General features: G+C 39.0%; 1 protein-coding gene across 1 annotated transcript; it reads left to right on the top strand.

Moving 5' to 3' along the window:
• The first annotated feature begins 10539 nt into the window (after positions 1-10539).
• Positions 10540-24154, top strand: LOC109631962 (pituitary tumor-transforming gene 1 protein-interacting protein). The gene is made up of 7 exons (XM_020091046.2): positions 10540-10895; positions 11077-11123; positions 11869-11977; positions 13755-13863; positions 14878-14943; positions 19571-19617; positions 23687-24154. The coding sequence occupies exons 1-7, from the start codon at positions 10778-10780 to the stop codon at positions 23734-23736; spliced, it is 546 nt and encodes a 181-aa protein (XP_019946605.1). The 5' UTR covers positions 10540-10777; the 3' UTR covers positions 23737-24154.
• Positions 24155-24858: the final 704 nt, after the last annotated feature.

The raw sequence follows: 24858 nt of genomic DNA, 5'->3' as shown, positions 1-24858 counted from the left end.
ATTCACACCAGCGAAACAAATAAATGCAAAAGAGAAGCACATTGTTTAAGGGCTTAGTGAGAAAGAATTACTGTGCAGAGATGTTGCTTGTTGTTCCCTAAATGAGTGTGGATGAGCTGCAAGGTGAAAATCTTTGTATGTAAAAATTGCAAACACTAAATTGGACAGAAAACTCTGATGCAAAAAAATCATGATAAAATTGACCCAACAGCGACAGTACCAGCCCTTAAAAACATTAAATAAAGAAAGAGTTTCTAAGTCAGAAACTTACTTTTGCACATTATGAATTTGTGACTGTCCTGTGAAGAAAAGGTGTATAAAAAAACAACAACATAAATGTATAGTCATTGCTTTTTGGGGTTTTTGATTTTTGCCTGCCTGGGAATAAATCTGGCTCATTTACATGATGGACCTCCCTTCATATATAAAGCAAACAAATATAAATTACAAAATTACTGAGGTGAACTGAGAGATTAACAGTGGAATTATGTCCATCCTATGCCAGACAGCTAGGAAGGCTATAGTCGAACTAACACCTCAAAAAGCTTAAGTAAAGAAGCAGCAAGTGGAGAAAAACTTGGAGTCGGAGTCTGCACTCGCTCTTTTCCTCTAACCTTCATCGTACACATAAGTGTGCAAACTCATACGCACACATACAGACACAAACACAGGTGCGCACACACAGACACATCCATGCCCGCCCGCACACGCTGACAGCCTTACCCAACTCCACTCTGCTCATGTGTGAAATGAGCAAGGGTCTTATCTCTTGGAAACACACCACTGAGCCAGAGGAGAGGGAGAGAGAGGGAGATGTACAACGGTAGAGTGGGGAGGAGAAAAAGAAGGAGGGGGAGGGGGAAGGGGGGCAGATTGAGCGGGAGGGAGGGAGGGAGGGAGATGTCACGTGGTTTGCATGCTGATGACTGTGGACTTCGGCTTGTAGTAGAGTTGTGAACCATTATCAACCTCATGTCCCTCTATCACACCACCTTTACTGACCTCAGCAAATTATGACCACACGCACACAAACACACACACTTGACTGCAGCAATACTATTTTTTGTGAAAATGATTTACATGTGAAAAAAAAGTTGGTTTGTTGTGATGTTTAAGATGTTTACCAGGGTGAAGACCGAGTTACATAGCTGACTCTAGTAAACCATGTCCTCTCGATCTTCTGCAGAAAGTCTATTTGAGGTTTCTTTCTTTTCTTTCTGTCTGAGAGAGTGGAGTGGAGCATGGGACCCAGATATTTCTTTCAGGAGTTTATAGAGGCCAAAAACAGAGTTAGAAGAGAGTGACTGTAAAACCTTCATTCATCAGGTGGACAGAAGCACAATACCAAGCGACAGCTTCAAAAGATCACTCTATCACCTCAAGGCTAATGGCAAGTTTGTGTTTGACACTAGAGATTGCATGTCAACAGTCAACACTACTTTCTTTCAACCATAGACCCATCCTAAAATAAGCTATTTTAGTCAGAACCATTATTGCTGGTATGTTCTTCTCTTTATATGCATGAATGTATGATTCAGTGGGTCATATCAGAAGGTGACCAGTGACCTTTATGTTTAGTTTTGAGGAAATTGGGCGTAAAAAATTGCCCCACTTAACTATGGCTTTGTCAGAGCTCACCATGCCCAAAGTTATTCTGGAGAACAGTTATAAACTACACAGTGGGTCCTATCTTAAACTCTTAAGTATTTAGCACATTTCAATCAATTTTTGCACTATTCCGATTTGCACTACTCAAATCCCATCTACCCTGTGCCTTTTGACTGTGTAGTATGTTGTGCTCTTATGTCACTTGAGTACTTAATATGTTTTGGCTACTTATGAATTTACATTGGGGATTAGAGAGCCACGGCATTTCAATCCCATCTATGTCCTATACAAATAGCAACGATTGACAAAGAAAGCTGACTTTGACTTTGACTTATACCCGATGCAAACGTGCAACACACATAACTTTGCTTGTTTCATACCAATTTAATGTACAATTTAGCATCCAGTGTATTTACTCAGCAAATGCAGCAAATTACCAACATGTGTTGTGTTTGTTGGTTTTAAAGGAACTACAAGGAACTCTTTTTTCATGGATTTATTTTTCATAGACAATTTACATCAAGAAAGATTTTCAACTTGAAAAATGTGTTCATCAACGGATTATTGATTCAAGTGTTCCCTCAATTGTTTTGAGCAGTGATGATTGTGTGAAGCTATATAATCACTGGCAGTGTAGTTTGTTTCTGTTATGTTATTTCATGTGTGCCTTCATATAATTTATTTTACAGAAGAAAAACATTATCTTTGTCTATTTCTCTGCAATGAGAATGTGATGAATTCCATCTCCTTCTGACAGTTCACTAAAAAGACCCGGCCATTCATGGAGTATAAAGTAGTTTATTGGATTGCGAGACAATGTTGAATGGATGGGTTAGAGTCGTGAGTAGAAGGATGATGTGGGGAATCGAGAAGAAGGATAAAGGGGGTCAAGGAGAGGGATGAATGGGGTCGATTGAAGTTGAAAAGTGGCTGAGAACCCGGAGGTGGAGACTCAGGGTGGGGGCACATCTCAATGAGCTTCTGGCTTTATCATACTCAGGGTTCATGAACATGGGAAGAACATATGGACTCTGTGGCAGGAACCTTCAATGGCCAATGTTTGGACTTAAACATCCGTTTAACCTGCAAAGAAAACTGAAAATGCTGCAAGATCAGTCGTTCTCTTCTCACTGATGCTACAAGAAGTACAAAGTTTCCGACTTCACATCTGTGTTTTTTTATTCCACCTCTTCAGACGCTGATAGATCACATCAGTCGACGGTCACATTCAGACCTCAACTAGTCCAAGTCAAACCCATCTAGTACCAAGTCACTCAATGTACAGGGGGTGAAAGTTGGTTGGAATATTAAACCAGACCATAACACACATCAGAGATTTGAATATGACAACGGCCTCCTCTTCCCAAAATTGGAAGTGAGACTGGCAATTTACATTAGACTTCTCTGAATGCTAAACATTCTTCTAAGTTTCATAATATAAAGTATCTTTGGTGTATATTAGTACTACTTAAAGTATCAGTATCCCTAAATTAAAACGCTTGAATATAATCATCTAATTCTGTCTGAATTCCCGACTTTAACTTTAATTTTTGTAACTTTCCAAAGCCCATCAACAATCATGGCCGCCTTGCGCAGTGAGTGGCCCAGTGTGAGGAGGTGTGAGAGGGATCGTTTGAACTTCTCCTTCAAGCTTTTTTTATTCTTAACACAAACTATTTCTGGCACATTTTTTGTGCAATCATACATCACCATGAACCCTTCTGAGGATAGGCTGTCCAAAAGTGTATGCCGTCTCCATTTTATGATTCACTGTGAACAGGGACACACAAAATACAGTCTTGGCGAGAGATCTGAGGAAAGAAGGGTGATATAGCCAGGGGGCATTAATCTCTACGTTTAAGTCAACAGATTCAAAACTGGTTAGTTATATGAGATGTGATTAGATGACTTGTTGGCTTTTTGTGATGGCAGGTGATTGCTGAATGATTTAGAAGTAAAGGTTATCAGAGGAATTAAAGATGATCACCTGCAGAAGGCTGTCAGGAGTAGGCTGCCTCCTTCTTTTTCCCAGTTTTTCCTTCTGTCCTCTCTTCTGCTGTGCGATCTCTTTGTCCTAAATTTGTCTGTTCACGTCATCACCCATTTGACACCACCACCTCCTCCCCCATCACTTCAGTGTTCACACATTCCCATAGCTCTGAATCAGATCCTGCATCTATGTCCCAGCCTGTCTCCGTACTGTTTGGAACCCAAACAGACTGTCAGATCCAATCAGTGTTTAGATTCCATTACCTGCCCGACTCTGAAACTCCAGCTCCCATCGAAACAACCACTCCTTCATCAAGCGCGGCCCAACCTCTTTGCTCCATCTCACAGAAGTTCTCATTCATATTAAAAGCTCTCTCCTTTCTCTCACTCATCTGTGTTCTGCATTTTTGGATTTCGATTATAACAGAGGGGCATTTAAACTCGGCTGAAGATTTCCAAAGCCTGAGGAGGGACAATCGAGACTTGAAAACTGAAGCAGCATTGGATTTGTCGCTGTGCTTCTTCACAAAGTGTTCCTGGCTTGACCAAAACTGAAAAACTGAAAAACCCTTTTGGGTTAGGTATTGGGAAGGCTATGACAGCTTTGTCCTGTGCCATTAAAAAAAGCTTTGCCACATTTAGGAGGATCTTTGGAACAAGACAGCGTTCGCCGCAGAGCCCAACATCAGAGGGCTGATCAGTTCCTGTCACGGTCAGGCGGATCTCTGAGACTCTAGTCAGGCCTTCCTGTGAGATCAGCAGTTTCCATGGTGTCTGGTGTTTGGACTCTGTTTTATAGATTTGTGAGCCAAACATCCCCGTTAGTTTTTAGCAATTAACAATTAATGATTATTGTCGACCATCTCTCTCTCTCTCTGCTTCCAAACACACACACACAAGTTTCAGAGGGTGCAGGTGCAATGTAGTTGCACTGCATGTATTGTACTGTTTTATGTCTGTTTTTAAACATGCTATATAAATGAAGTTTATTATTGTTGTTGTTATGCATGCTCTGGATTTCAATAATCTACATTACTAAACTATAAAATAACCAACATCTATCACACACATTTATAATGCAACAGCCCAGGCAAAAAGGAAGTACACGTGTAATAATAATAATAATAATAAACTTTATTATACAGCTCCTTCCAAAACAAAATTACAATGTACACATTTAAAGCAAATACAAGCAAGATACATAAATAAATAAATGTTATAGATGAGAAAAGAGCTAAAATAAAATAAAATGATAAAGGTAGACGGTAAGATGAGAATGTAGGCTGATATATTGTATATTGTTAAGACCTGAAGGATACAGTGCCTGTGTGTGTGTGTGTGTGTGTGTGTGACCACATTCTGCATGTAATGCATTCATGTTTCAACTATTATGGTAAAAGGTCTTCATTTATATAGTCATTTTCTAGTCCTGATGATCACTCAAAGCTCTTAACATTTCTGTTAATGATAGAGACCAGCTTTGTGTCTGAACCATGAGACTTTGCACTTTCTGAGGGGACTTCAATGTTGCCTTTATAACAACCAGGGCTTATTTTGGGTGCTGCATGCCACCACGTGGTACAGGAACAGAAGCTTGTTGGCTCACCGGAGGGAAATTTTCTTCACTCAGCCCAGTGTTGTAGGATCTAATGAATTTACCGGGTCTTTAGTGGTGGAACTGCGCCTCCCAGTGTCATAATAGAGAAATCTCTGAGCTGTAACTCAGTGAGGGGGGGTGCATTCTCACCAAATTTCACAAGGAGCTCCACAAGAGCTTCATAAAAAGAAATCTCTGGTTGATTATGGAGTCATTCATTTCCACTGGATATGTTAGATAATATGCTCACACAAAGATATGATACATGATGGTGACCTTACACTGTACCAGAAAGAAATATTATGTTTCACTGAATCATATGATTAATAATAGGCCTTAACGGGCAGTACTGACTGGGAGAATATAGACTCAGAATTTGTCAAAATGAGATATTGTCCAGTTTCTTTGTCTTTGTAGGTTTCTGTTGGTTTGAAAGTCTTTTAAAAAACAGAAAACACCCCACTGAGCAAAGTAATGAGGAGAATTAATTAAACCAAAGCATGGGCGTGAGGGGGGGAAGAATCTGTAGTTGAAGAATCCAGATGGGAGCTGTTATGAAAGTGAACAGTGTGACCTCAAGTTGAACAGATGCAGAACAACAGCTTTATCTCATAATATCAAGACAGCAAATTTCTGAAGAAACTGTTCTTTACAAATTCAAAGAAAAGTGATTCAAAGATAATGTAATGCTAAATGCCTATTTTAAGAATGGTATCATTGTAGTTTTCCCTGGAATAAAACCAAATCATGTTTACTCTGCTGAATACTGAATGCTGGTTGTGTTCTATGCATGTATTTAACAGATGTAGCCTGAGCATGTCCTCTGCAGGAGGTGGATTTCCATAGGCTACATTTTCACCCTATAATTCTGATCTGCAAACTGCTGCTAGTTAATGTAGTGGACTAAGCCTGGAGCACAGTAGAGGAGAACGCAGTCATGTTTGCCCATAACAGATGCTTCCATTATTCCACTCTTTCTTACCACTGAATCACTGTCTCCATGAGATGACCGGCTGCCTTTTGCGGGCCTCTACCACCTCTCTGTGGTCAATGTGAGGTATTGGCAAAGGTCTAAATGGAAGTTGTGTGCTGTGCTGCAGTCTCATATTTAAGGGCATGAAAAGCAAGAAATAGAAAAATAGAAATCCAGAAAAAGCATTGAACTGCTTTGGTAGCTCACATGTTACAGATCTCTACAAACACCTGCTCAGTTTGCAATCATAATTTTGAATCAATTTAAAGGTACAGTGTGTAGAATGTCTAGTGTTGAAATTCCATTTTGCAGCTGAACACCCCTCACCTCACCCTTTCCTTCCAAAAGTAAAAAAGAACCTGTGGTTGCCTTTAGTTGTCATGAAAACTCAAAAGGTGTTTAGTTTGTCCAGTCTGGACTAATGTAAAAAACATGGCAGCCTCTGTAGAGAGGACCCCCTCAGTGTAAATATAAAGTATTTAAATATAAAGGGCCTTTTCTGTGGTAAAGAAAACTACAATTCATACAATTTAGATGAAATGAACTAGTGAAAACATCATGAGGATATTCTACATAAAATTTATGCCAATAGTTCCATTTCACCTAAGTCTTACACACTGGACCTTTAAGTAAATGCAGTAAACAGAAATGGTGACCAAAATTGGTGTGGACCTTTTACAATCTAAAATAGATTAATGATTAATGTAGACACTCGTATGTATAAAGATGGTGTTACTATATACATTTTTGGAAGTTAATATTGCATCTGCCTCTGTGTTTGTCACAGAATTAAATCTAAATGATTTATCTCCTCCAAGGATAAGTTTAGCATTGTCTTTAACATTGTGAGATTGGATTTTTTTTTTACATTTTTGAAAACAATTTGCTGAGCTTGACTGAATTTAGGGGGACAGTTAGGTCTTGGTGGAGGTATGCACTCTAATGAGTGCTATTTAAGTTCTCTAGCAGATGGCTTAAACCTGTAAATTACAAAATACAGTAAACTTCCCGAGTATTAACAAAATGGCTTGTTACACATCTCTGCCACATTCCGTACAGGAAAAATAAAATGGGAGGACTTCTTTGTTGTTGCTGAGTGCAGGTCCCTAGCAGATTAAATTTATAGCAAAAATAGCTATTGAATGGGCTCACTTGGGCTCAGCACTAACTAAAAGCATTAATAAGGCGGAAAGTTTGAAGTCCAACCTGTTCAGGTTTGAACTGAAGGGCAGAACAGAGGAGTGGTGACAAACAGTAGTTTGGAAAAGTTCAAGGTAGACGCTTGAATATGTTTTTAGAATGAATATTCACAAAGTCCTCCAACAAGAAGAGGTATGACGGCTGGCTGAGTAGAGCAGGAACTGGATTCAGGCATCTAACCTGAATCCTAAGCACAAGTAAAACAAAACAAAGCAGGGATTAATATTCAGGCAGGCAGGCAACAGAACGTCTGCCAAGTTAAGGTTATGCTGCAAGTGGAGAATGACTATCTGGCAGTGTCTTGATGACTGAACCAGTCGTTATATATACACACATTAGGAGGTAGTGGCGTTTATTAGGAGGTTGCCCGCAGGGATGTTAAATTAATTGATGGGAACGTTGAATCTGGAAGCCAGACTCTGCAAGCAACAACCAGGAAGTCCATAAGCTGTAGAGCTGGTGTCTACATCCCAAACCCAAACTGGGAGCTGACTCTACTGGAGAGGAGCCTGGCAGCCGAAGTGAGCCTGTAGTCTGACAGTCAAGTGAACGTCTTAGTATAACATGGTACTATGATCTCTTTAAGATGTTGTGAGGCTTGGTCATTAAAGTATTTGTATACATGGATTGTAAGCTTATATGGAAGAATTGTGATCTCTAATTCTTGTCAGTGCTCATGCTGCCTCACTTGGGATCAAATTGAGGCTTTTCACAGACTTATTGGGACATGCTGATAATAAAGAATCACATTTGTTCTGTCTGGACATAACAAATACATGGGCTGGTTTTTTTGGAATCCCTTTGAGACAGGGGTTTTAATAATAGAGGCTTGTTTTGTGCTGTAGTCAAAGGACGAGTCCTGGTCAAACAATGTCCAGGTTTCATTACAATAGAACTAGAGCTGAAGGTTATATCATCCAAAGATACAATATGATCAGTGTTTCTTCATGGTGTTCAGGGCCAAATACAATGACTCCAAATGTAAAAGTAAAGATTAAAGGTCCTTGTTATCTCTAAAACATTCCTGAAGTTCAAGTTCTTGGTTAGTTTATCTGGCTTCAGAGTTGAATACAGCACTTTCTAATAGCACTGCCTCAAGGTAGCATTTATAAAGTGAAATGTATTGGTCGCAGTCTGAGTGTATTAAATGTGAACTGACAAGAGTCTCTAGGCAGGCAAAAAGAAAGTTCAACTACATGAGGAATCACAAAGGAGTTGAACAGAAGTACAAAGTTAAACCAGAGGGATGAACTGATGAAATGACAAAGAGGACTGAGAGCACAGAGACTATAAATACACAAGGGCAATTGGGATGAGAAAAAGCATGTTAGAGCAGGATAGACAATCACAAAGCTGGGGAAAAAAGACATAGACAGGAAATAAAACAGACACACAAGGAAAGAAATAACAAAAAACAAACCTGAAATAAAAGGCTTTAAAAATGTCCCTTATAGGTCCAGATCATGACCTTCTCCTGCAACTCCTTCAATCCTGATAACATGCTACAGTCTTTTTGAATCTTCTGTAAAATGCAGCACTAAGATCCAGCAGATTAATTAAGAAGTCAAGTAAATAAGGTTTAAATAATCAGATAGTTGATTTGCTACAGTTTTTATGGATTTTAGAAATGAAGGGGAGGTTTGTTGTGAGTCTATAATCGCTAGAACATTTGGGTCAAGCGTTTACTTTTCAAGCGGAAGGTTTAATTACTGCAAATGTCTAATGTATGTAACCTAGCTGTTAAAAAAAAATATGGAAGTGGTGGTAAATGTAAAACGCCCTTTACCAGTCGAGCTGGAACAGGGTGTAAAAGACACATTGATGGTTTCAGTGAAGAAACTGCAGCCAGCTCAGAGATCTATTGGAGAGAAGGAGTCCAAATACAAATCAGCCTCTACTGTAGATTCAAAGGCTTCTGTGCTGGACAATACATCCGTGCTAGCTGTGGGACGGAGGTGATGAATTTTCTCTCCGATGGTCACAGCTCATGAAGTCACATAAAGGAATAAATGGTTCAGTGAAGCTATCACACAGTGATGAAGACTTTTATTTTCTTCTGTTAATTATGATATGAAGCTAAAAGAAATACTATAGTTATTGTAATTTATTTTACCGAGATTATGTTTTCAACCCTGTTGCTTGTTTGTGTTTTGTTTATCATCGGGTTAACACAAAAACATTCGTGAAAGATTGATAATTGAATTAAAGTTCAGTGGCTGCAGGACAATTTCAATACTGAGTTTTGTGATAAAACAAGAAAGCATTTGATCCACTTCTCTGTCCTTAACTTCCCTTTTCCCTGCAGCTCTCGGTTTCGTCCCGGAAACGAGTAGCAATGAGGTTAGAAAGCGAAGACAAACTGAATGCTCCTTATGTTTGACATGACCCTCTGTCAGCTGATGTAGCTCAAATGGAGCATGTTCGGCCTCGGATAGATTTCAACTAAGATCGTGTTCAAAGTGCTTTTTAATCAAGTCCAAATTTCATCACCACCCATGCATTAAATTTATGAGTATGAAGTGTGAAAATGTGGAGGTACAGCATCTCATAGTGCATGTAAAATACATGCATTTGTCATTTACAAATAGCTTTTAGAGACATAGAATACACAGATACAGAAGAGAAGAAAATCGATTCTCTTCTCTTGTCCTCATTCTTTACTTCCTTCAGATAATCACAATTTAAAACACACCATTAAAATCAAGGGTAAAGTATTCAAGTCTGTATTTGTTTGGTGCAGCTGTAGACATTTTACTACAACAGAGTATTAGGGCCATTTTGAAGGAAAGATTTAATTCGATTCTAGATTAAAGTACTTTAAAAACAAAACAACTCTCTTTAGGAAATAAGCGGCAAGGAGAAGCTGGGCTCACTAGAGTTCCATTCCTTCTGCCTTCTGGATGCAAAATCTTGAACCACTCTCATTGTTCATTGAGAAACTATGAAATCCCTTTTAACAGCACACAGATGTAACCAACTATACAAACATTTCCTTCTCCACAAACCAGCATTTATTGCTGTAAATGATAAATACATTCAAGAAGATGAAACAGCAGTGCACGTGTTTGATATATTCACATGTTTTGAAATGTTTTCATGGATAAAAATAAAATGGGGAAATAGAATCCTGTTTCTAAAGAAGAGAAAAGAAAAGAAAGGCTGCTAAATGAGTAAACCGAAAAGGAAAACGACTACCGCAAAGGCGGTCACTGTGTTTGTGTTGAGAAGCATTAGCTCCTCCCGCCCGGGGTGTCCAGGCTTCAGCTAACGCGCTCACCCCAGACACCCAGGAAGTGACAGCAGTGGATCACAACAAACAGCGGAGGCTCGCTGTGTTTCCTCTCCGAGCTCAGATTCGCTGTATTTCTGCCTCAGTCCAGCTCCTCGGCTGCTGTTCTGACGGTTTCACGATGTCTGTCACCACCGACAGACGAACACTGAGCCCCTCGCTTTGTGTTGCTGTCGCTGTGCTGTGTGTTAGCATCGTTAGCCTGGGGGAATGCCAGACTACTCCAATACCAACAACTCGTAAGTCGACGAATACTTGAGGAATTAGTGATCAGTAACCTCACAGTCTGCTAGTCTGGCTTGTTAACAAGAGACTTTAACTTTAATTCTCCAGTGTTGTTAAACTACGTCATGTGGCTGTCATGGCTCTGCGTCGCTTTGCCTTTTTTTTGTGAGTTAAGTTTCTGTTCATGTGTTTCAGCCTGCTCTGCCTTCAGGAACTGTGACACCTGTGTTCCTCATGCCAGGGTAAGATTATGATCGGTATAAGAAGGGCACGGCCAGACCTTTGCTCAGTCTGTGGCGACATGGCTCTTTGTTTGCCTGCACATTAACCTCCTACATCACCATCAGAAACACTATTCATTCATCATCATGGTGGTTAAAGTCAAAACAGCAGCGACAGGAAGGAGGATTTGGGTTTTTTTTTTTCATGGTCTGTCTGCCACCAGATCCTTCCTCAAAATGATCTGAAGTGGAGCTGTGAAAGCTGTGTGACCTCCTTAGGTTCAGTGTACCTAACATAATTCTTGTTTGAAAACTTTAAAGATTATTAGATTGTTCATCAGAGATTTATCTTGTGTTTCTTTTCAAAAACAAGGAGTCATGATATCACCACCTCGCACTGAGTTAGCTGTTATCCAGTTACATCAAGAGAAGAATTAGTGGGTTAATCCCAAAGGAATGTCATGATTAATTGCTGCCCTATCAGAGTTAGTGGAAAGAGGAACTCATCACAATTCAGTCCTTGACAAAAGTTGCTCATATTTGCGTTCAAAGACAAATATAATGGATAATGTCAGAAAAATAGAGTAAAATGATCATTTCAGTTCAGGTTGACGTCCTCACTTGACTTGTATCCAACTAAAAGTCCAAAACCAAAGATGTTCTCCTTATTGTCACATAAAACTAAGGGAAACAGCGTCATGCTTGAAAGCTGTAACTAGAGAATCCCATGTCTTTCAGTGGGTTAATGTTTTTTTTGTCTTTACAGTGTCTTTGGTGCTTCACCACCAACAACTGCTCAGATTACCCAGTGAGCTGGCTGTTGCCCCCAGCATCAGTGTGCCCGCTCTCCCAGGCCCGATGGGGAATGTGTTGGCGTGAGTTGATCAATCAGATTATATTTGTCAAGTTTTTGTTTGCTTTCTTTGTTGTTACAGCCGTGCAACATACAGTCACTAAACATAGAGGTTTGTATTTCAGATTAAAATCAAGACAGAGTGTGAAGATGGGTGTGGTCCAACCTGTTAGTAATGAGTACTCATATGATAATGTGCTAATGTTTACTGAGTTCTCACAAGTTGAATTGTCAACATATCGATGGCAGGGCTGTGTGATGTATGACCAAAATCTCACGTACATGTGGAGGTAATTTCATATCTAGATAATGATACCTGTTATACTTATTTAGAGCATTTGATTGTGTGTCCAAACTGTAATATAATAATCTTGATTCTGCTGCAGTAAAGAGTAATTAGTGACACAAATGTAAACAATTTATATCATGATAGATTAAATAATATGCACACAGTATACACAATATCCATTTAATTCTATTTGTTGGGCGTTGCAGCTTGTTTGAACCCACATCAGGATATCTTCATGAAGTGTAGAGAGCATCTACGCTGGTGCTCTTCAATGGATGTTTTCAGAAAATAGTAACATAAGAAATGAAAACTGATCCAGGGCCTGAACATCAGTCATTGCTATTATTAATAATTCCTGCCTAGACTGTATTCCTACAAACTTCCAATAAGAGCACAAGATTAAATAACATGTTATCTCTCTTAAACATATGCTTCCAGTCAGAGAGAAAATATACAGATAAAAAGATCAAACTGTGAAGATAACAGTCTTGTGCTGTTAATTCCACTTTAGCTGCATTGATATGAATGTTGTGACCACTTTTACAAAAAGGAACTAAAACAACTAGGGATTTAAAATATCCTAATTTGAATAGACTCTGTGTGTCTGTGCAGCCAGTGCAGCTTTTCTTTATAACAACAAGTTAATGTTTACATGTGCAAATAGCAGCATAAATAATAGAGGATTCAAACATCACCACACAACTGCAACTGCTGTGAAAACAGACCAACAGGCCTGCACAGTGTTTCCCATGAAGTACCCAGACTGTGGTGGTCCATCATAATCTAAATTGTCCTGCCAAAGTTACATATGTGTACTGACCCGAAACCCTACGCAGCGTCCAAGGAAGTAAACTATACAGAAATAATAAATAATAAATGCACTTGTAAGAATGGTCTACTTTACCAACCTTTTTATTTTACCCATAATGTTCAGCTTTCTCTGTAAAATGAACCAAGTGCCTTTGCTCACAACAAAAAGATGTGTGCTTTGTCCATGTGCTGAGAGGTAGAATTTTGGAGAACGTATTTATATTAGATCAAATAATGTAGATCATGTTGCTAGGGTAACGAAAATCCACAATGCCTTACAAAGTCTGTGAACTTATCTGCGTTCTTTGTCTCACTGTGGTAACCCTCATTACCAAGTGTGTTACCACTGACTTGGCAAAGTGAGTACTTCACTACTTTACCATCAAAAACTGGTTATTCTTATGCTCAAGGGATTTCTGGCTTCAACACAAAGTCTTTTTCATGTCCTAGTTCTACTTTCACTGGATTTGGAATTTAATTACAGGCACTAGCTTGCAATGTTGCAGAGAAGGCAGCAGGTGGCACCATTGCCAAACAAGTTCAATGTGCAATCTGAGTTTATGTGTCAGGTTTCCTTTAATCTGTATAACAGCAGAATAAATAATATTCTTATCATTATTAGAACAAGTAGTATTATTATAATTAGTAGAATAAACAGTATTAAATGCATGACTGTACAAATATGAATTGCTTGTTTCAGTAAACTTTGAAGCCCTGATCATTACCTTGGCTGTGCTCGGTGGAATCATCCTGATCAGCATTATCGCGTGCTGCTGTTGCTGCTGCTGCTGCAAGAAGCGTCGGCCAAGGTAAGGTTAAATGACAAGTCAAATCCTAAATTTCAGTGCATGGGTTAATGATATCTTTACTTAAGACAAAGGATTTCTGAGCTGTTAAAGTGTGTTGCATATCATTTACAAAGGTACAGGCAGTAATGTAGTAATGAATTGTTTTTGGCTAGAAAACCTTGATCCCATTCATTATATTATTTGAAATCCTTGCATACACTGGGGGATGCTGAGAAAAAATAAAAACATTCAATAAACTCATGCACTGAATTGTTGCATGATTCTCAGCCTTTTTTTCCTGGTTGGATTACTTTGATATCTTTCATAATTTTTACATTAAATTCCATAACAGCTGGTTATAAAATACTTGTAATTCAACTTTGTGAGCCCTGCTTCAACACTGTAGAAATCATATACCAGTAGGCTATGTTGAATAAGACTGTAAATGACTTTAGAGTTACATCATCAGCTCTTCGACACACAGAAACTGAACAACAATAAGTGTAAAAAAGATTCATTGCAGTGATATTGTAAATAGTATCTAATAAATAGGTAATTTGGGTCATACAAACACCAGTCCTTCTTTGTAAGAGTACCATGTAACATCCTGTGTGATCACCAACCAGCTCCAATAGTTAATCATATGGAGATACTTTCTCAAATTCTTCCATGTTGTTGAGTTATTTTTTATACACAAACACACACACACAAACACACATACATACATACAAACATACACATACACATACACATACACATACACACACACACACACACACACACACACATACATACAAACATACACATACACACACACACACACACACACACATACATACATGGGTGAAAACAACAACCCTGCTCACGCACAGTGAAGAATGATGATGATGATGCCGCATTTTAAAAAGAGAATATCCCTCAAGCAAATGTTGCAGTGTGTAGCTGCATGTAATTTGTCACATCCAGATAAGATTGTTCTATGGTTCTATGAACAGCAGTGAACCTGATACTGTTTGTGCCTTCTCATATCTTAAGGCCTGACAGAGATGAGGAGAGATTTGCCAGGAAGAGAGAAGAGATCAAAAACCGCGCTGAAGAACGGTAAGTCCTTCTCTCCAGGCTTAAGTGAAAACAGCCTGAAGAAGCACTCACAGATTAAAGTTGATTATTTAAATAGTGGCTTCACATGAGAGTATGTTTCTCTGCAAATACAACTCTCTAATTTAATGAGCAGAGAGCCGACCAGAGAAGGAAAACCATCAGGTAGAAGGATATTGGATTTAGAGAAACAATACAGCTTATATTTGCTGGATGTACAATATCTACTGTTTGTTGTAAACTGGCCCTATACAAAAAAAATGTAATAATTCTATGGCAACCCAAATGCATACAGTTATATGTGACAAAAGACATTTCAATATCAACACTTTTCAGGAATATCAGAGCAACTTTCAGTGAAGTATAGGTTTAAGGGTCCAATCGTGTTTGTCTGTGTCTCTGTTATAAACATGGATAATGTGTTGATGTTTGATCAAAACACCCATAGTTTTATTTGTTTTATGAAAAAAAATTACTAAATCCCATCTGGGATATCAGGGAAATGTGTGTACGAATGAACTGTGCAAAAGTGAGCCGGACCAGTGGCTCTGTCATAAACTGCAGGTTGATTTAGTGCAATTGAGTCAAAAATAGTCTATGCTGGCAAAATAGTCACTGACTGATATATGTTTGGCCAAAAAATCAAACTGAGAAAAGGCTATTTCTTCTCAATATTAGGAGTTATACATTTAAATCTAAGATGTTGTATAACAAATACCTAAATCCAAAGTTGTAAAAAAACATAAAAACTATTCCTTTGCCAATATGTTGAAATCACGTATGTTTGCAGATATTCTTTTTGACAGACAGAAAAATTGGTACCAAATAACTTCCTCTATAAATTTAATATAATTGAATAATATTTTGATTGTTAATTTTCAAATTAAGATTTCGAGTGATTAGTTAAAATGTCTTTTTAAGTAATGTCAGACTATAATGAACAAAAATGAGCTCATTGTGCTAAAACACATTTGTTGCCCACAAGTGATTTCCTACAACCGAATAGTTCATAGTCCCTAATAAAAGGCCAATTGTATATTTGGGAGTCAAGCAAGTGGTCTGCAGCCTCAGCGAGTCCGTGTCCCAGAGGAGGAGCTCAGTGTTCCTCTACTCGCATCTCAAAACACCAATTGGATGAGCAAGGCTGAGCAGCTGCTCTTTGGTAATGTGGTCATAAATAGAGTTGGCTACATCCTGTGGAGCACCATCCTCTGTCAAAGAAACAGTGGTGGTCCTTACATCATATAGCAGTGTGTGTGTTGTAGCAGTCCGTAGACTTGGAAAACCCTCCTCTTCCTCGTCTCCATAAATGTTTCAGCTTCATCTTCCTATTCAGCTTCTGTGTTCTCAGTGCGTCTATTTTTTTCCCATGACATGCTGGTAAGCGAGGCAGTCGTGCAGAAATACAGACAGTAACTGGTTTATGATCACCATCACTTGAAGTGCTGGCAACATCACAGTCCCAGTTCTCTCTCTCCCTGTGTGTGTGTGTGTGTGTGTGTGTGTGTGTGTGTGTGTGTGTGTGTGTGTGTGTGTGTGTGTGTGTGTGTGTGTGTGTGTGTGTGTGTGTGTGCCTGCAAGCTGAATTATCCAACCTCTATGAGCTTTTCTCTCACATTCAGAATCTTGAGTCTAGTCAGGGTTTCCTGCAGTGAGCAAGATCTAATCTCTGAAGTCAGAGTTAGTGCACTGACCTACATAGATGTGGTTTGTGTTGGGAGCAGGACATTCAGAGAAGTTAAGACCCATCATGGGAGACACTATAGCGCATGTCGACACTGCAGTATGAACTCACAGCACTGAGCCTGGGCTGGACCACAGTCTGAGCCGGGGAGTCAGCACCACCAATTCCAATGAAAGATTTAACCATTTACTATTTTAAATGCCACATGATATTGATACTTTTAGAGATACCATACAACAGGCTGAACATGATGAAAAGAAAAGAGAGAGAAACCAAAGAAGTTATCATAAATAACATGTGCGCCACCGTTCACAAAATTAAAACACCATCATTTGTCCTGTTTTAATTTAAAATTCAGCAGTTTAAGTTAAGTCAATAACCTTAAACATCAACTGGCCGTGTTCATACTAATGTTGGTCCACTTTTTCATCTGGATCATGTGTGTGACAACTGCAGGAAGCAGGATTGGCAGACAGGGAACATGGCTGGTGCACGCACGTAGTACAGCAGCAGTCAGAGTGAATATCAATACAGGTATATCCATTCATCCATTATTTATACAGCTTATCCTGTAAACTGACATTGGATGAAGGGTACACCTTGGACAAGCATATAGGTAATATAATATATCTAACTTAAACGGTATCGTTTGGTTTAGCTATCTTTCTCTCACCCTCCTTTTCTCTTTCTCACTCTCTGAAGGCTGAACCTACTTAAACCTGCTTGCCACGTAACTCCACTTCATGTATTTGCCCTTCAAAATAAAAGTTCTGTACAGATTTGTGTAATTATGAGATTGCAGCAGTGGCAATAGTTTTGCCCGCCACTGAAATACTACAAAAAGAACTTGGATGGATGGAGGCACGTCCCCAACCAGTCTGATTTAGGGAAGCTCATTTTGAAGTTTTAACTTTATTTTCTTAGTTATCAACTTTTGGCTGGTGTCTGCAGTGTATCTGCCACAATCTGCCATTCTCACCTTTTCCCTCCGGAAGTGTTGTGTCTTACTCACAACATGTGGAAGAAAAGAGCTCAACAGCAGGGTCTGAATATATCGATGAAACCTTGAGGTCAGAACTTTAAACGGCCTCTGAAAGGAAGGATCTTTGTTGCTTTCGATCGGGCTCAGTATTTCCATACATTGGTGCTGAAAAAGATTTCATCCTCCTTCTCTCTTATCTTTCGTCATCTGATCACTTCCCACTTGTTGAATGTTGTCATACTTATGCGGAGACAGTTTGAACGTGTCAGTCAATTAGCTGCTTACAAGCCAGCAGCAGGGCGGGGGGGACAGATGGTAGGCAGAGCTCAGCAACCCTAATTTGTCACAGATCACTACCTGGCCATAAAACACTGACTGATTTACACCCACTCTTTGTGACGAGATGACGTGAACTGACGCCCCTGGAGGTCCAGAGCGGAAAACCTCCTCCCAAACCTTTGTTAGAAAGTCTGAGTGTGGAGAAGAAGGCCAGGTCTGAGAGTATTAAAGCTCTGATGGAGAAGGACACACAGAGATAAACTGAGCTTTAAGAAATGATAAAGGAATTCAGAAAGACTGTGTTTTGCTGCCAGATAAAAATGTTATTTCGAAGTCTGCAAAGAGTGAAAAATGAAGTGAGTTTTAGACGCTACTATCCCAAAGGAATGTATCTTTCATACATGGTTGGCTATTTGTGGGAAAGCTGTGTGAAAAATATTTTCCCATGCTCTGTTGTTTTGGATTATCATCCTCCATTTTGTTGTGTCTAATAATGACACAGCAATAAATTACGTGTAGAGCTGGATGAAACAGTATATCAATACATTATTGATAGTGTGATATGAGGCTATATATCAAATGGAGGTTTTTGTGTTATTGTGATCTACTGTAGCCTAAATGTGTTCTTTGTTACAGTACATATTAGACTTGACTGTGTTCTTGATGACTAATTTAAACAATTTATCATTATAGCAACATGAATAATTTCTCTGTATATCTTTTGGAAGGAAAAGCAATAATTGCAGGAATATCACCAATTTATTATCACCAAGGCGTAATAAGTGAAAAATGTGTTGTGTCCAGGCCCTGCACTATGAGTATCATGTATCTATAAGCATAGCTAGAGAACTTCAAGGTGCTTACAATGGGTCAGTCAGATGTAACTGTAGTGCAAAGGTTAGCTGAACCACGAGCCATACCTCTCAAATGTTTGAATTTTACAGGAACTCTGTTTATTTGCCTGTTTGTTTAGTTCATTTATGCTTGTGTGACACCACAATGAGATTGCTGTAAAAAGCAGACTCTGCTGTGGGTCATATTCAGTGCTACATCAAAACAGAATAACCGCGGCTATTTTAAATAGCAAACCGGACATTTTAGATTGAATTAAAAAGCTGAGCTACTATTCAAACCATCTTCTGCCCATTCATTCTCAAGGACAGTGGTGAGGTTTTAAGTACATGGGAAATCATGCAATGTAAGGATGTAAATAGAGCGCAGTAAATAAGAAAAAAAACAAAATCAAATTAGCATTTGCTGTCACCACCGTGTGCCTTCAAAACATCACTTCACACTGGTACACAGTCTTTCAAGGTACTTGCCACCGTTCTTCTGTCTCTTCATGTGATCTCACAATGACTGATGTTGAGATCAGGCTCTATGGGGGACAGAGCATCTGTTGCCAGACACCTAGTTCTTGTTGCCGAAGATAGAATCCAAACATGTAAAGTTTTTATATATTTTGCACCGTACTCATTCAAGCAACTGGTAACACGTATGTACGGCTGACATCACCGGAATTCTCCAATGAATACTATCACCTGTCAGTTTTTTGTAATAACTTTTTGGCAACCTATAATACCCTGGACCTAATGATCGGAACTACATGTGTACAAGACTTGTTTGATTTTTTGAAATAAGCAAACTTTAATCCTCCTTTTGTCTTTTTTTGTGTTTTTTTACAGGAAGGTGGACAGAAAGGCGCGGCATGATGAGATCCGCAAGAAGTATGGTATGTATGCACCATGGTTAAAATACATTGTATTGCCATATATACTCCATTCAACCTCTTTAATGATAGTCTGACCTACTCAGTGCACATCTGTGTGTGACGTATGAACGTGCTGTACTCGAGTTGATCAGTAAGTCGAACACAGTGCAGGATGTACCGCCTGACCTCTGCTCTGCTCGTGTCAGCTTTGTCTCAAATGCATGTTGAATTGGCATTGACTTTAATTTCCATGCGCTGTGCCTGAAATACATTATTCAAGAGTAAATGCCTGGTCCCCGAGCGTAGTGATTCAGGTCACGTCCAGGAGAACTCCTGTCTGTTTAATTCAGTTTAGGCACAATGTCAATTTAGGCATAATTTATCATAGGCTAGTGTCAAATGTAAGTGTCCTCATGACCTGGAGCAGGGTTTTTACAGATCACTGGAACAGCAGTATTTTTATTTTAACACTTTCACTAGAGCCTATGTCACTGTCACATTTTACTATATTGTTAAAACATTTTTATCACTACCCATTCATGTAGTTTGGGCTTTCAGATTCAATTTAATTTATCTAGGAGTGTGACACAGACAACTTTTTAATATAGTTTTGAGATTGCTGCCTTTTGTGCCACGTCCATCCTTTCAAAGCCAAACCACCTCCATGTGAGTAAGATTGATCCACAGGAGTGGCTCCTGTTACTGTTAATTCAATTATTTTTACCTTCAGTCATACATTTTTGTGCAGCCACGCTAGCTCAACTTGTGGTGTTGTGCATGCGCTGCCCTACACTCAGGAAACACAATGATGACAAGGTGGAGACACACAGGGACAAATGTAATAGACAGAGTGAATGAAGATGATCTCATTAGTTCAGTTAGCGAAAACGTTTACGTGTAAAGTCATGAATCTGTGAGGTGGTCTTGGTTGTACCAGCCACCTGTGGGAAAAGACACATCTAGCTGTCATGTGATCAAAATGCTATAATTCCTTTTCCAACCAAGACCAAAGTTTTGATAAGTCAGACTTATTATCCCTTAATAGTCATCAGTATGTATTCGCATCTATCCATCCATCCATGTGTAATTTTTTTTTGGTTTTGCTTTCCCAATCACAACTTCATAACATGTCACAATTAGGTCAGTCAGGTAAACGTCACCTCCTGTTGACTCTTGTCCATTAAAACATGAAAACTTTCATCTCTTAACTGCCAGTACAAAAGGGGAAAACATTCAACTCTCACAATTTAACATTACACAGCAATGCTCTGCTACAATTTTCATCAATACATTGACTAAACAATAAATCGCTGTAATCCCACTGTGGAGCAGTAGAACAGGTGGGATTGACATTTACAAAGAGGTTTGATGAAGAGAGAATCATTTATCTTCTGCTGCCGATGTGGGATACATGTCAGCTGTGTGTGAGGAATGACTTCTCACTGATTGACAAGGCTGTACGCGTTTTATTCGTATACGTAATCCATGGTGCTGTTACACATCCTCTGAGACTACACGCTAAAACACATTCTTTGCTAAAGCACCAGCTCTCAGTCGAGCATCGTGGAAGTTGGCTGAAGATTCCTTAATGCACGACTACAAGGTTATTCAGCTTAATGAAAAATAGTTTCATGTGGAAGTTATCCCGGCCAAGGAATATGAATTATAGTTGTAGGCATTTTTACTCCCAGCACAATATCAGCAAATCAATGCTTATCTTGATCCCACGGACTGGAAGCAACAGTAAACCTGCTGCAGAAACACAGTTTGATAAAAGTTTGACACGGACATTAAAGATACAAAATAAAGTTCCCATGTGACCAGCTCTGCCAACTATTGAGGACGAGAAATGAAAAGATTGATATAGATGTTATACATCAGTGTTTACAGGTATTGGGACGTACTACTACATACACGAGAACAACTCTGAGCCTGTAGTCTGAAATCCAGTGAGATGTGATATCACTTAACATGAAGCTTCACCACACCCCTGAGAAATCAAACAAGCTAAGCTTCACCAACAAGGCAAAATGAGTTTAGTGCATCAGCGGCTACTTTATTGATTTACTAATTTTATGAAATTGAACTAACTTCATACCAAATAATCTCAGTGATCAATAACTGTCAGTCAAACAGATACATGGGTTAAAAAAAGGTTCTCCCCAATAGTTTATTAAACAATAACCTGTGAACATACAAACATAACACTACAGAGACTTATAGTCAATATGTGCTGCATTGTTAATATCCAAAGTTTGAACTTTTAAACACAGGTGAATGTGATCAAATGATCAAATTATTATAACGTTAAAATCATAAGCAACAATTCTAATACATGATATGTCAGTGTAAAATGAGACTAAGATCTGATGAGCAGAATATATTGTTTTTATGTGTGTGGTGTAGCTATTTATATTATTGCAGTAGAAGAACTTGTCAGTATTAACACAATCTGTAACTGAACTTAAGAGCAGTTCATCTTATTTGTATGTATATTCGCCTTCGTCGTATTTCTTAGGCATTAGCATTAGGCTGAGACTTGGATTCCAAGCCGTGACCTTGACTTGTGAAGGAATCAATAGTGCAGGAACTGACCCGCTCCTCAATCAATTGCCAAGTGTCGTCCAATTTGGATTAAAATTCACTGTGACAGACAGACAACACTGATTACAATACACCACCTGCTGTCAAAGCACATTTGACGCAGGATTAGAGGAGCTGGGGATGGAATGGTCGACCTTCCGAATTATTGGACGACGTGTTTTACCTCCTGAGCCACGACCACACGCAGACTGGAAACGATGGGAAACAGTTCTCAAAGCTCTGAGCAAAGCAGAAACACTTCACCTGACCAAACACTTGGAAAGCTTTCTTATGAATACAGTGCATCCATTTTGTTTTATCTGTACATTACCAGAAGTAGAAAATGACAACTTGGGGGAGTTCCATGTTTTAGCTGTTTCCCTGTTGCTTGCTCTGTGGCGCTTCCACTCCATATGCAGCTTGTCTTAACACATCACAGGGATGAATTTAAAAAATGAGATATTAAACATTTCTTAGTTTAGCAGCCTCCACTGACGTTTGCAGTCAGCTACTCCCTCAGCTTCCCTCAGCTGTCTTTGTTAAGTCATTGAGCCCAACAGTTGTTTTGTCAGCAGTGATTCTGCTTTGCTGGGTTCCAGTTTACATTTGTATCGTCACACACTGTTACTGACATGGATCGTAACAACACACACGGTGCAGAGCCACAGCGAGGTTTCTTTTTCAGATGACTTTGAATTTGTTGTTTATGTGCTGTAGCTCAAAGCTAAAAAGGAAAATCCATAAAACACTGACAGATATTTTCAACAGTCAGCGAAGCAACACGTTCATGTATTGGAATAATATCAATAACAGATGTCTCTTTACTGTATCATCTATATCTGCAGCTGTTGTTTCACATTAATATGAGGGAGAAAGATTCATTGTTCACATGTTCTACTTCCTCATTTTTACACATTTTGATGGAGAGATCTATTCAGACTGAAAACACTGCAGGTCATGGCAAAGACCCCCTTGTGATTTCATCAGGTTTATCCCAGCGCACGCTTTAGAGTTCAGATTTTTAGAAGAGAGCAGGAATTAATGCTGAGCTGAGGCGTTTGAAAGATATGAGCAAGGGTCTTATGAAATATGTAACTGAGCTGCATAATGTGAATGTGGAAGTGAGAATATCACAGTTTCTGCTTGTGTTTTTAATTATTTTAAAGATTGTGTCTCACAAGTCCTTCAACTTTACTGAAGTGCAATGTTAAATCACTGTGAAATAATTCTGCTGAGTACAGGAGAGCTTGAACAAAAATGTTGATGGTCTGATATACTGAAGTAGCAAAAACAAAGTAGTTTAAGAATATATTGTACTGAGAGAGTTTTCTAATTCATTTCATACAGTGGATGTTGTTTGAATGATGTGTTCTCCATCTGAGACTCAATGCCTCAGAGACACATGGAGAAATAAAAAGCAGAAGAGCTGAGCACATCACGTTCACTGATGCGTTTCTGTGTTTTCGTTTTTGTCTCCACTCTCTCCGCCTCCCCGTGTCCTCCGCAGGCCTCATGAACGACTCGGACCACCCGTACAGCAAGTTTGAGAACGAGTAGAGCAGCTGTCCTGGTGGAGTTCCACAGGAAGAATTCGGAGTCTGTCTTCATTTATATCTTGGAGTGATTCCCTTTTCTCACAAAAACCACTAACAACAAGACAAATACTGCTGAGTGCCGTCCAGAATTAATTATTTCAGATAAAAATCACCATATCAAACAATAAACCTGATGGAATGAGATTCTAGATTTTATTTTGACGTGTGATTCTCGCTGAGGATTGTGTTTGTGTCGTGTGGATGTTGAAGCTAGTTTTTAAACCTTTTTGTGTTTGGAAATTTTGTGACATGATTTAGTGTAGTTTCATATGGGTCTTTTCGTTTTATAAATGCAATGTTGATAAATGAAATGCACAGTAATGATTGTACCATAGGATGTGTTCTGACAAATGAATAAAAATCTGCTCCTTCAACTAAAAGAGTTTTCCCATGGTCTGAGGTTTCAGTACAAACACTCTGAATGTCTACTGCTGCTGTGGCCTCCAGTGGTGGAGGTGCACACGGCCATTAACTCAGAATGACAGCAGCATCCACAGGGCACAGCAGAGGACACAGTACAGCACAGTTCATCAGCTTCTCCCCTCAGTCCCATGGACCTTCTGACGTCTCACCTGTCTCAGTGACCAATCAACGCGTCCAGTAAACTTACAGCATCTGAATGCTGCTTTTATGAAACTTCAAGTGCTGTCAGCTGGGCCAAGACGCATCTACATCTTTTTATCAATTTTACTTCTTATTAATAATTGTTTTTCAGGGAAGGAAGAAATGGACGTGACGCTAATTAGAGGGAGAACTCTCAAATCGATCATTTGGGTTGACTTAAAGCTTTTATGTGGATTTATTGACTTCTCCTTGATCATTATCTGTTAACAAAAAAACCTTATACTTCAGGGTGGATGTATACATTATATACTTCAATCTTGATTGTAGAGCTTTTGAGAATTGAGAATGAAAATAATTGCGTTCAAGGATATTTTATAGCTGGGGAGAAAGTAGTATTTCTGACCCATTTTGTAGAACCACTTCAGAATCATATTTGTAAGCATACAATTAGGAGAAAGCCTGAAACAACCTCAAGTAACCCTAACTACAACATTGACCTCAACCAGAACATAAGGCTTAG

The sequence above is a fragment of the Paralichthys olivaceus genome, chromosome 13 (genome assembly GCF_024713975.1).
Source record: "Paralichthys olivaceus isolate ysfri-2021 chromosome 13, ASM2471397v2, whole genome shotgun sequence".
NCBI classification, from domain to species: domain Eukaryota; kingdom Metazoa; phylum Chordata; class Actinopteri; order Pleuronectiformes; family Paralichthyidae; genus Paralichthys; species Paralichthys olivaceus.
The sequence above is the reverse complement of the archived record's forward strand: the minus strand, read 5'-3'. Positions and strand labels throughout refer to the sequence as shown.